The sequence below is a fragment of the Scyliorhinus canicula genome, chromosome 4, assembly GCF_902713615.1.
Source record: "Scyliorhinus canicula chromosome 4, sScyCan1.1, whole genome shotgun sequence".
NCBI lineage: Eukaryota > Metazoa > Chordata > Chondrichthyes > Carcharhiniformes > Scyliorhinidae > Scyliorhinus > Scyliorhinus canicula.
In genome coordinates, this window is record NC_052149.1 from 228,650,269 (window position 1) to 228,663,422 (window position 13,154).

The 13,154-nt window shown below is 54.8% G+C and overlaps 1 protein-coding gene across 1 annotated transcript in view; it reads left to right on the forward strand.

Annotated features, from left to right (window-relative positions):
• Nucleotides 1-13,154, forward strand: part of flt4 (fms related receptor tyrosine kinase 4) — a 324,249-nt gene that overhangs the window by 222,342 nt on the left and 88,753 nt on the right. Inside the window, exons 8-10 of the mRNA XM_038796200.1 lie at nucleotides 1,388-1,505; nucleotides 2,424-2,599; nucleotides 8,248-8,413. Of these exons, the coding sequence (XP_038652128.1) occupies nucleotides 1,388-1,505; nucleotides 2,424-2,599; nucleotides 8,248-8,413 (460 nt within the window). The remainder of the gene's footprint in view (nucleotides 1-1,387; nucleotides 1,506-2,423; nucleotides 2,600-8,247; nucleotides 8,414-13,154) is intronic.

The following is a 13,154-nucleotide window of genomic DNA, read 5'->3' on the forward strand; positions in this document are numbered from 1 at the left end:
GTCCTCTGTCAATGGCCCCCTAGCCGTGCCACGTGAAGCGACGCTGGTCCCAATTTCCTCGTAAACGGCCATTCTCCGCCCCCACACTGAACGCGATTTTGGCACGGGGCTGCGGAGAATCCAGCACAAGATGTGCAACGTGCTAATTTGCGCACCGCAAGACCCCACTGACAGCAATGGGATGGTGGCCAAAGGTTAAGTGTTGGCTCGGAAATTGGTTTGAGGCAGGGAAGATCTACTCCTCTTTGAAATTAATGCTCAACTGAGGCGACAGACCAGGGCTTCAACTTAAAATCTCATCTGGAAACAATACTTCCGTCAGCACAACATTTCCACAGTACTGATCCTACAATAGTCCAAGTCTCCCTCAGTACTGTCCCTCCAACTGTGCAGAGCTCCCTCAGTACTGACCCTCTGACAGTGCAGAACTCCCTCAGTACTGACCCTCTGACAGTTCAGCACTCCCTCAGTACTGACCCTCTGACAGTTCAGCACTCCCTCAACACTGACCCTCTGACAGTGCAGCACTCCCTCAGTACTGACCCTCTGACAGTGCAGCTCTCCCTCAGTACTGACCCTCTGACAGTGCAGCGCTCCCTCAGTACTGACCCTCTGACAGTGCAGCACTCCCTCAGTACTGACCCTCTGACAGTGCAGCGCTCCCTCAGTACTGACCCTCTGACAGTGCAGCACTCCCTCAGTACTGACCCTCTGACAGTGCAGCACTCCCTCAGTACTGACCCTCTGACAGTGCAGCACTCCTTCAGTACTGACCCTCTGACAGTGCAGCACTCGCTCAGTACTGACCCTCTGACAGTGCGGCACTCCCTCAGTACTGACCCTCTGACAGTGCAGCACTCCCTCAATACTGACCCTCTGACAGTGCAGCACTCCCTCAATACTAGCCGTCCGACAATGCAGCACTCCCTCAGGAGGCGCTCCCTCAGTATTACCCCACCAGCAGTGCAGCATTCCTTCAGGAAGCGCACCCTCGGTACTGCCGACCAGCAGTGCAGTGTTCCCTCGGGAGGCGCTCCCTCGGTACTACCCCACCGGCAGTGCTACAGTCCCTCAGGAGGCGCTCCCTCGGTACGACCCCACCGGCAGTGCTACAGTCCCTCAGGAGGCGCTCCCTCGGTACTACCCCACCGGCAGTGCAGTGTTCCCTCAGGAGGCGCTCCCTCGGCACTACCCCACCGGCAGTGCTACAGTCCCTCACAGATACAATGCAACGTCTTTGTGTCATGAACTCGCTGTTCATTCAAAGCAAAACCAAAGCCAATGAAAGAGTTTGGAAATGTAGTCACAATACCCGAGCTGAGTTTAAGTTGCTGCCGCTGTATTTGTTCTGTTCCCCTGATTTGCCTTTTGTTCTCACCTTATCCAGAAAAGCCCTTTATCCGTGTGGATTATGAGAAGAGTTCGGTCATCGAGGCAAAGGCAGGAGAGAAAAATGTGAGACTTCCTGTGAGGATCCGAGCTTATCCCCAGCCGGAGATCAGATGGTGAGGACAATAAGGACATTTCAGCACACAGATTATCACAGGACGGAAGACAATGTCATCAGCTGAACATTTCTGTTTATTCATTTTAATGTCCATTCTGCATTCAAAATAAATTCCTTTCATAAATATCTCCTTCTCATTTACTTTTATTGGCTCCTCTTCTTCCCCCCCTCTTTCCCTCACCTTATCCGCTATTACTCTTTATCTCTGTCCCCTTCTTCCTCTCCTCCAATTTTCCATCTCTCTTCCCACCCTTTTCCCACTCCTTCCTTTGTATCCTCTTCCTTTTCCCCTTCCCTATCGCCTCCTTTCCCTCTCTCTCACCTCTATTCGCCCCTCTTCTTTATCCATAGCCTACTCTCCATCTCACCCCCCCCCCCTTTTTCACTCACTCCCTCCTCCTCTTTCCATTCCTCCACCTTTCTCCCTCCCAGTGGTTCAATCCGCCTCTTCTACTCTCTCTCCATCCCATCGCTCCATTCCCCCCTCCATCCTTCCCACAAATAAGAGTTGAAGCAAGAAGAGTTGTTAATTTTAAATCTGACATAGATTTTTGTTGAACAAAGATATGAAGAGATATGGGCCAAAGGCCGGTATTTGGAGTTAGACCACAGACCAGCCAATCACAAAATTGCAGGACAGGCTCAAGGGGCTGAATGGCCTACTCTTGGTCCTATGTTCCTCTGTTTATTTACCTTTTCGCTCCCTCCCATTCACTCCTTCCTCCTGTCTCAATCACCCTCTTCAGCCCCGTCTCCCTCCCCCATCCCTTCCACTCAATCCCTCCTCTGCCTGAATCTCACTCTCACTCTCTCTCCCTCCCACTGGCTCAATCCTTCCTCTTCTCCTCTCCCTCCCTCCGTCTTTCAGTCATTGTTGAGTGTTGTCACCAACCACCAATTGGGTGTTTTGTTTCAGGTTCAAAAATGGAAGGATTATCAACAAAAGTCCAGCCTTTAACAAGGTGAAACTTACTCCATTGGGTTTGGTGATTGTGGAGGCGACAGAGCAGGATGCAGGAAGCTACACCATCGTGCTGCGGAACAACAAAGCCAAACTCGAGGAACGTCTGCAACTGGAGCTTGTGATCAATGGTAAAACACCAGCAGAATTCTCTTCCAAAACAGGAACGATCGGAATACCTTCCAATCACTTTGAATTTGGATGTCACACCCAGCATCTGTATGAGACATCCTCCTAATCCATGGCCTTGCACCACTTCTCTCACTGGGGTACGGGTTCCACACACACTGACTCTCACTGGGTTAGGGGTTCCACACACACTGACTCTCACTGGGTTAGGGGTTCCACACACACTGACTCTCACTGGGGTACGGGTTCCACACACACTGACTCTCACTGGGTTAGGGGTCCCACACACACTGACTCTCACTGGGGTACGGGTCCCACACACACTGACTCTCACTGGGTTAGGGGTCCCACACACACTGACTCTCACTGGGGTCTGGGTTCCACACACACTGACTCTCACTGGGGTACGGGTTCCACACACACTGACTCTCACTGGGGTACGGGTTCCACACACACTGACTCTCACTGGGGTACAGGTTCCACACACACACTGACTCTCACTGGGGTCTGGGTCCCACACACACTGACTCTCACTGGGATACGGGTCCCACACACACTGACTCTCACTGGGGTACGGGTTCCACACACACTGACTCTCACTGGGGTACGGGTTCCACACACACTGACTCTCACTGGGGTACGGGATCCACACACACTGACTGGCACTGTGGTACAGGTTCCACACACACTGACTCTCACTGTTGTAGGTGTCCCACACACACTGACTCTCACTGGGGTATGGGTCCCACACACACTGACTCTCACTAGGGTATGGGTTCCACACACACTGACTCTCACTGGGGTACAGGTTTCACACACACTTACTCTCACTGGGGTACGGGTTCCACACACACTGACTCTCACTGGGGTACGGGTTCCACACACACTGACTCTCACTGGGGTACGGGTTCCACACACACTGACTCTCATTGGGGTACGGGGCCCACACACACTGACTCTCACTGGGGTACGGGTCCCACACACACTGACTCTCACTGGGGTACAGGTCCCACACACACTGACTCTCACTGGGGTACAGGTTTCACACACACTGCCTCTCACAGGGGTGTGGGTTCCACACACACTGACTCTCACTGGGGTACGGGTTCCACACACACTGACTCTCACTGGGGTACAGGTTTCACACACACTGACTCTCACTGGGGTATGGGTCCCACACACACTGACCCTCACTGGGTACGGGTTCCACACACACAGACTCTCACTGGGGTACGGGTCCCACACACACTGACCCTCACTGGGTACGGGTTCCACACACACAGACTCTCACTGGGGTACGGGTTCCACACACACTGACGCTCACTGGGGTACGGGTTCCACACACACTGACTCTCACTGGGGTACGGGTTCCACACACACTGACTCTCACTGGGGTACGGGTCCCACACACACTGACTCTCACTGGGGTACGGGTTCCACACACACTGACTCTCACTGGGATACGGGTTCCACACACACTGACTCTCACTGGGGTACGGGTTCCACACACACTGACTCTCACTGGGATACGGGTCCCACACACACTGACTCTCACTGGGGTATGGGTTCCACACACACTGACTCTCACTGGGGTAGGGGTTCCACCCACACTGCCTCTCACTGGGGTAGGGGTTCCACACACACTGACTCTCACTGGGGTACGGGTTCCACACACACTGACTCTCACTGGGGTACGGGGCCCACACACACCGACTCTCACTGTTGTAGGTGTCCCACACACACTGACTCTCACTGGGGTATGGGCCCCACACACACTGACTCTCACTGGGGTATGGGTCCCACACACACTGACTCTCACTGGGGTACGGGTTCCACACACACTGACTCTCACTGTTGTAGGTGTCCCACACACACTGACTCTCACTGGGGTAGGGGTCCCACACACACTGACTCTCACTGGGGTACGGGTCCCACACACACTGACTCTCACTGTTGTAGGTGTCCCACACACACTGACTCTCACTGGGGTACAGGTTTCACACACACTGACTCTCACTGGGGTCCCACACACACTGACTCTCACTGGGGTACGGGTTCCACACACACTGACTCTCACTGTTGTAGGTGTCCCACACACACTGACTCTCACTGGGGTATGGGTCCCACACACACTGACTCTCACTGGGGTATGGGTCCCACACACACTGACTCTCACTGGGGTACAGGTTTCACACACACTGACTCTCACTGGGATACGGGTTCCGCAGACACATTACGTCCCGTCCTTGCAATGTGGCAAGGAATTCCCCCCAGTGTGACAGTGACACCCCACTCCCATTCCCCAGTGTGACAGTGGGACCCTTCCCCCCGTCAAATAGTCCCTATCCCTGTCCCACTGGGAATGGGGGCCCTGTCACATCGGGTGGCTCTGTCATATGGAGGTAGGGTTTAGCAATATCATACTGAGGGCAGGTGGGAGTGTCGCCGCCACCTTTGGCCAGGGCGAGGGGGCGCCGACTGATTGAAGAATTAAATTTGAAGCCTACACGGCCTCACCAAATCGGACGGAGCTTATCAGGCACCTTGTCAAGCTCTGAAATTAAATTTGCAGTTATCCTTGTCCTGGCTTCTTCCAAACTTAAATCCCACGGGTGAAACAGAAGCAGCAATTCCAGTCCTGAAACCTCAAACCTTCAAAGCAAATGCGCTCGCAGTAACCATGTGGCTTTTGTCAACAAGTATGTCTGACACAGCCTCACTTAGAAATCTCCAAATTAAGCAATTGCCAAATCTCCAGCAATAGAGCTTCTCCAGTAAGGTAGCAAAATGTTAACCCAAAGGTTGCACAGCTCAGGGACAAAAGGCCCGATGGCTAATTTCAAATTATTGTTCCCAATTCCATGGCATAAAGTAGAGGAGGCAGCCAACCATTCCTATCCGGTTCCCAATACCGATTTAGGATAAATCTAACCTCAATGATAGGGTAGAGTGTGCAGGGACTGTGCAAAGAGATTAAATGTGTGTGTCAAGTCCATGATAGGGTAAACGATACATGGGCTTTGGATGGGGATTAAATGGGTGGGTTGAGTCTCTGATAGGATTGAGTGTACATGAGCTACCGGAGGAGATTAAATAACTGGGCAGCACGGTAGCACAAGTGGATAGCACTGTGGCTTCACACTCCAGGGTCTCAGGGTCGATTCCCCGCTGGGTCAATCTGTGCGGAGTCTGCACGTTCTCCCCGTGTCTGCGTGGGTTTCCTCCAGGTGATCCAGTTTCCTCCCACAGTCCAAAGGTTAGGTGGATTGGCCATGCTAAATCGCCCTTAGTGTCCAGAAAGGTTAGGAGGGGTTATTGGGTTACGGGGATAGGGTAGAAGTGAGGGCTTAAGTGGGTCGGTGCAGACTTGATGGGCCGAATGGCCTCCTTCTGCACTGTATGTTCTATGTAACTGGGTTTAGTCCATAATAGGATACTGTGTGCGTGGATAAAAGTCCATCAGATCATAAGAACTAGGAATAGAAGAAGGCTGCTTTGCCATTTAATAACCTCTCGGGAGGTGTAATTGTAGCTTTCACACCACTTTTTTGCATGTCCCCAGTTACACATCACTCCCTTGTCAATCAAAAATCTTTCTGACTCAATCTGAAATATATCCAATGACCATCCTTCACTACAGTCTGAGGAAGGGAAATCCAAAGAGTAAAGACCCCCCGAGAGATGATATTCCTTCTCAACTCTCTCTTGAGGAAACAGCTGCCTTACTGACCCCTTCAGAATCTGATATGTTTCAGAAAGATCACGTCTGATTCTCCTAAACTCCATTGAGTAAAGACCCAACCTGCCCAGCCTATCCCCATGAGACAAACTGCTTCAGCCCAGCAATCAGCCCAGCCAACTTTCTCTGAACAGCTTCCAAAGCAAGAAACTCCCTTCTTAAATGCTGCTCGATTTTGTCCCTGTGATGGACCTAAATTACTTTGATTCCCCCCTCATTATGTCATTCCAAGCAGTTCAACTGATGAAGTTGTCACTGAAGAAGATGTGAAGAAACTGGGATGGATGTGAAGACACTGCGTAAATATGAAGAAACTGGGGTAGTTGTGAGGACATGGGGGTAGATGTGAAGACACTCGGGCAGATGTGAAGATACTGGAATAGATGTGAGGGCACTGGGGTAGATGTGAGGACACTGGGGTAGATGTGAGGACACTGGGGTAGGTGTGAGGACACTGGGGTAGATGTGAGGACACTGGGGTAGATGTGAGGGCACTGGGGTAGATGTGAAGACATTGGGGTAGATGTGAAGACATTGGGGTAGATGTGAAGACATTGGGGTAGATGTGAAGACACTGGGGTAGATGTGAGGGCACTGGGATAGATGTGAGGGCACTGGGGTAGATGTGAAGACATTGGGGTAGATGTGAAGACACTGGGGTAGATGTGAAGACATTGGGGTAGGTGTGAGGACACCGGGGTAGATGTGAGGACACTGGGATAAATGTGAGGACACTGGGATAGATGTGAGGACACTGGGGTAGATGTGAGGACACTGGGATAGATGTGAAGACACTGGGGTAGATGTGAGGCCACTGGGGTAGATGTGAGGCCACTGGGGTAGATGTGAAGACATTGGGGTAGATGTGAAGACACTGGGGTAGTTGTGAAGATATTGGACAGATGTGAGGGGACTGGGGTAGATGTGAAGACATTGGGGTAGATGTGAGGGGACTGGGGTAGATGTGAAGACACTGGGTTAGTTGTGAAGACATTGGACAGATGTGAGGGGACTGGGGTAGATGTGGAGACATTGGGGTAGATGTGAACACACTGGGGTAGATGTGAAGACACTTGTGTTGACATGAAGACACTGGGGTGGTTGCGCACTTTGATGAGCCAATATTCACAGAATATATTTCATCATTTCACTGGAATGATAAAAAAACTGTGCCATATATTGAGATGGGGAAGTTTCTATACAGGGGGAATTTCTGCATAGAGAGAGGGGTTTACATAGAGGTGAGGATTTCCATATCAGGAGGGGGGTTTATACAGAGGGGAGGATTTCCATATCAGATTGGGGGTTTATACAGAGGGGGGGATTTCCATATCAGGAGGGGGGTTTATACAGAGGGGAGGATTTCCATATCAGGAGGGGGGTTTATACAGAGGGGAGGATTTCCATATCAGATTGGGGGTTTATACAGAGGGGGGGGATTTCCATATCAGGAGGGGGGTTTATACAGAGGGGGGGATTTCCATATCAGATTGGGGGTTTATACAGAGGGGAGGATTTCCATATCAGATTGGGGGTTTATATGCATGGGGGTTTTCTATATTGCGGGCTTTCTATATTGTCCAAGCTGTATATTTGGTTGGTTATCAGTTGAACCACCAGACACCGGGCGCGATTCTCTGGCGCACCAACCATGTGTTTCTCGGCTGTGTCCCGTTTGCTGGTGGCGGGATTCCACCCCCCCCCCCCCCCCCCCCCCCCCCCACACCCCCACCCCCGGTTGTCAATGGGATCTCCCATTGTAACCACCACACGTCTCCGTGAAACCCGCTGGTGAGGGTGCGCTGCGGGTGGGAAAATTGAAATGCAAAGACCGAGGTAGTCCAGCCAACTTCTCACCTGCTCTGTCCAGGACTTCAGTCAAGCACCTGCCTCTTTCTTTCCCTCCAACAGTCCCACCTCAGATTCACGAGAAGGAAGTGGCTTCCCCGACCAACATCTACCCACGTGGAAGTCGCCAGACACTGACCTGCACCGTCTATGGGATCCCTGCTCCTGCAAAAATACAGTGGCACTGGAGGCCATGGGGGCCATGTGGTCTAAACTCCTATCGAAGCCAGTGAGTACCATGAATAACAGATCAAAACTAATACAGTCTAGCTGTGCCCTTGTTGTCACCTCTTGTAGCAGCTTACACTCTTTGTAAAAACTACCCATTTGTCTAACCTATTTATCATGCAAGCATATGGTATGATAGCCCTCATTACAAAGGAGTTGAAGTAAAAGGTGATGGAAGTCTTGCTGTGATTATATTGGGCTTTGGTGAGACCACATCTTGAATAGTGAGTAGACCGATATGTTTTCCTTATCTAAGGGCTTCACAAAGTAGATGTTGGGGAACATAAGAAATAGGAGCAGGGGTGGGCCATACAGCCTCCTTTGTGGAAGGGTCAATGGACTCAAAACTTTAACCGTGTTTCTCACGCCACAGATTCTGCCAGACCTGCTGGGCTTATCCAGCATGTTCTGGTTCATGGCTGACCCTCTACTATGTTGACTCTGCCAAATCACTTTCCTGCCCTGTCCCCAGGTCCCTTGATTTTCTTAGTGCTTCAAAACTATCAATCTCCATCTGGAATAGTCAATGATTGAACATCTGCAGCTGAGTGGAGGGAGACAATTCAAAAGATTGACCATCCTCTTGAGCGAAGACATTTCTCCTCACCTTTGTCCGACATGAACCGATACCTGACCCTGAGTCTACGACCTTCAGTTCTCTCCAGTCAGCGAAAACAGGCCCTCTGAAACTACCCTGCCAAATCGCTACAAGAATTTAATAGATTTCAATGAGATCACCTTGCAGTCTTTTGAACTCCAGAGAATATAGGCCCATTCCACTCAATCTCTCCTCATAGAACAATCTCCCTGTCCCAGGAATCACTCAAATCACTCCCTCAAAAGCAAGTTATATCCTTCGAGAGGTAAGGAGATCAAAACTGTGCTCACTACCCCGGTCTGGCCTGACAAAGTTCTATATAATTGCAACATGAGTTCTTTCCTCTAATGCACCAACTCTATGCAATAAAGTCTAACATAGTCTATGTTCTATGTTCTATATCATTCACCTTCCCAATGACTTGTACCGGCGTGTTAACTTTCTGTAATTTGTGTACAAGGACATCCAAATACCAATATTACTAGGCTCTCAACTTTTATTTAACTTCTCCATTCTTCCTGTCAAAATCGATAATTTCACACTTGTTATTCCGTCTGCAGCCTCTTCCCCAATCACTTAGCCAATCTGTATCCTTGGTGGTTTCTTTCACAGAATTTACAGTGCAGAAGGAGGCCATTCGGCCCATCGAGTGTGCACCGGCTCTTGGAAAGAGCACCCTACCCAAGCCCACACCTCCACCCTATCCCCATAACCCTGTAACCCCACTCAACACTAAGGGCAATTTTGGACACTCAGGGTAATTTATCATGGCCAATCCACCTAACCTGCACATCTTTGGACTGTGGGAAGAAACCGGAGCACCCGGAGGAAACCTACACACACACGGGGAGAACGTGCAGACTCCGCACAGACAGTGACCCAAGCCGGGAATCGAACCTGGGACCCTGGAGCTGTGAAGCAACTGTGCTAACCACTGTGCTACCGTGCTGCCCTTGCACCCACCTTACAGCGTACATTCCCATCTAGCTTTGTATCATCAGCAAATTTGGATAACTTACACTCAATCCCCCCATCTAAATTAGCAACGTGGATTGTCAATTACAGAGGCCCAAGTCCTGATCCTTGTAGTACTCACGGCCTACAGCCTGCCATCATAGAAAAGACTCATTTATTCCTACTGCCTGTTTTGCTGTTCATTTAATCAATCCAGAAGTCTCCACAAATGGTTTTAAGTAGTTGCTTCCAGAGCCTGGTTTCAGGCATGCGAGCGACATGTCATGCCCAGCGGACCTGGGTTTGAGTGATTGGTGCCTGGGTGCTGGGCTTATTAGCTTGGGAGAGGAGCTGCTTTTGGACCACCATTCCTGCCACCGGATTTGGAGGATCTTGCAAAGGCACCACCGGTGATATTTCTCCTACCTTTGAGAGGCCTGCTGCAAGTCTCTGAAACATAGGAGCATGGGGATCGCTGCGGCCCAGTGAGCCATCCCTGCGGCCCAGTGAGCCATCCCTGCGGCCCAGTGAGCCATCCCTGCGGCCCAGTGAGCCATCGCTGCGGCCCAGTGAGCCATCCCTGCGGCCCAGTGAGCCATCCCTGCGGCCCAGTGAGCCATCCCTGCGGCCCAGTGAGCCATCCCTGCGGCCCAGTGAGCCATCCCTGCGGCCCAGTGAGCCATCCCTGCGGCCCAGTGAGCCATCGCTGCGGCCCAGTGAGCCATCCCTGCGGCCCAGTGAGCCATCCCTGCGGCCCAGTGAGCCATCCCTGCGGCCCAGTGAGCCATCCCTGCGGCCCAGTGAGCCATCCCTGCAGCCCAGTGAGCCATCCCTGCGGCCCAGTGAGCCATCGCTGCGGCCCAGTGAGCCATCCCTGCGGCCCAGTGAGCCATCCCTGCGGCCCAGTGAGCCATCCCTGCGGCCCAGTGAGCCATCCCTGCGGCCTAGTGAGCCATCCCTGCGGCCCAGTGAGCCATCCCTGCGGCCCAGTGAGCCATCCCTGCGGCCCAGTGAGCCATCCCTGCGGCCCAGTGAGCCATCCCTGCGGCCCAGTGAGCCATCGCTGCGGCCCAGTGAGCCATCCCTGCGGCCCAGTGAGCCATCCCTGCGGCCCAGTGAGCTAACCCTGCGGCCCAGTGAGCCATCGCTGCGTCCCAGTGAGCCATCCCTGCGGCCCAGTGAGCCATCGCTGCGGCCCAGTGAGCCATCCCTGCGGCCCAGTGAGGCGGCCCAGTGAGCCATCGCTGCGGCCCAGTGAGCTAACCCTGCGGCCCAGTGAGCCATCCCTGCGGCCCAGTGAGCTAACCCTGCGGCCCAGTGAGCCATCGCTGCGTCCCAGTGAGCCATCCCTGCGGCCCAGTGAGCTAACCCTGCGGCCCAGTGAGCCATCCCTGCGGCCCAGTGAGCTAACCCTGCGGCCCAGTGAGCCATCGCTGCGGCCCAGTGAGCCATCCCTGCGGCCTAGTGAGCCATCCCTGCGTCCCAGTGAGCCATCCCTGCGGCCCAGTGAGGCGGCCCAGTGAGCCAACCCTGCGGCCCAGTGAGCCATCCCTGCGGCCCAGTGAGGCGGCCCAGTGAGCCATCGCTGCGGCCCAGTGAGCCATCGCTGCGGCCCAGTGAGCCATCGCTGCGGCCCAGTGAGCCATCCCTGCGGCCCAGTGAGCCATCCCTGCTGCCCAGTGAGCCATCCCTGCGTCCCAGTGAGCCATCCCTGCTGCCCAGTGAGCCATCGCTGCGGCCCAGTGAGCCATCGCTGCGGCCCAGTGAGCCATCCCTGCGGCCCAGTGAGCCATCCCTGCTGCCCAGTGAGCCATCCCTGCGTCCCAGTGAACCATCCCTGCGGCCCAGTGAGCCATCCCTGCGGCCCAGTGAGCCATCCCTGCGGCCCAGTGAGCCATCCCTGCTGCCCAGTGAGCCATCGCTGCGGCCCAGTGAGCCATCCCTGCGGCCCAGTGAGCCATCCCTGCGGCCCAGTGAGCCATCCCTGCGGCCCAGTGAGGCGGCCCAGTGAGCCATCCCTGCGGCCCAGTGAGCCATCGCTGCGGCCCAGTGAGCCATCCCTGCGGCCCAGTGAGCCATCGCTGCGGCCCAGTGAGCCATCCCTGCGGCCCAGTGAGCCATCCCTGCGGCCCAGTGAGCTAACCCTGCGGCCCAGTGAGCCATCCCTGCGGCCCAGTGAGCCATCCCTGCGGCCCAGTGAGCCATCCCTGCGGCCCAGTGAGCCATCCCTGCGGCCCAGTGAGCCATCCCTGCTGCCCAGTGAGGCGGCCCAGTGAGCCATCCCTGCGGCCCAGTGAGCCATCCCTGCGGCCCAGTGAGCCATCCCTGCGGCCCAGTGAGCCATCCCTGCGGCCCAGTGAGCCATCGCTGCGGCCCAGTGAGCCATCCCTGCGGCCCAGTGAGCCATCCCTGCGGCCCAGTGAGCCATCCCTGCGGCCCAGTGAGCCATCCCTGCGGCCCAGTGAGCCATCCCTGCGGCCCAGTGAGCCATCCCTGCGGCCCAGTGAGCCATCGCTGCGGCCCAGTGAGCCATCCCTGCGGCCCAGTGAGCTATCCCTGCGGCCCAGTGAGGCGGCCCAGTGAGCCATCCCTGTGGCCCAGTGAGCTATCCCTGCGGCCCAGTGAGCCATCCCTGCTGCCCAGTGAGCCATCCCTGCGGCCCAGTGAGCCATCGCTGCGTCCCAGTGAGCCATCCCTGCAGCCCAGTGAGCCATCGCTGCGGCCCAGTGAGCCATCCCTGCAGCCCAGTGAGCCATCGCTGCGGCCCAGTGAGCCATCCCTGCGTCCCAGTGAGCCATCGCTGCGGCCCAGTGAGCCATCCCTGCGGCCCAGTGAGCCATCGCTGCGGCCCAGTGAGCTAACCCTGCGGCCCAGTGAGCCATCCCTGCGGCCCAGTGAGCTAACCCTGCGGCCCAGTGAGCCATCGCTGCGGCCCAGTGAGCTAACCCTGCGGCCCAGTGAGCCATCCCTGCGGCCCAGTGAGCTAACCCTGCGGCCCAGTGAGCCATCGCTGCGGCCCAGTGAGCTAACCCTGCGGCCCAGTGAGCCATCCCTGCGGCCCAGTGAGCTAACCCTGCGGCCCAGTGAGCCATCCCTGCGGCCCAGTGAGCCATCCCTGCGGCCCAGTGAGCCATCCCTGCTGCCCAGTGAGGCGGCCCAGTGAGCCATCCCTGCGGCCCAGTGAGCCATC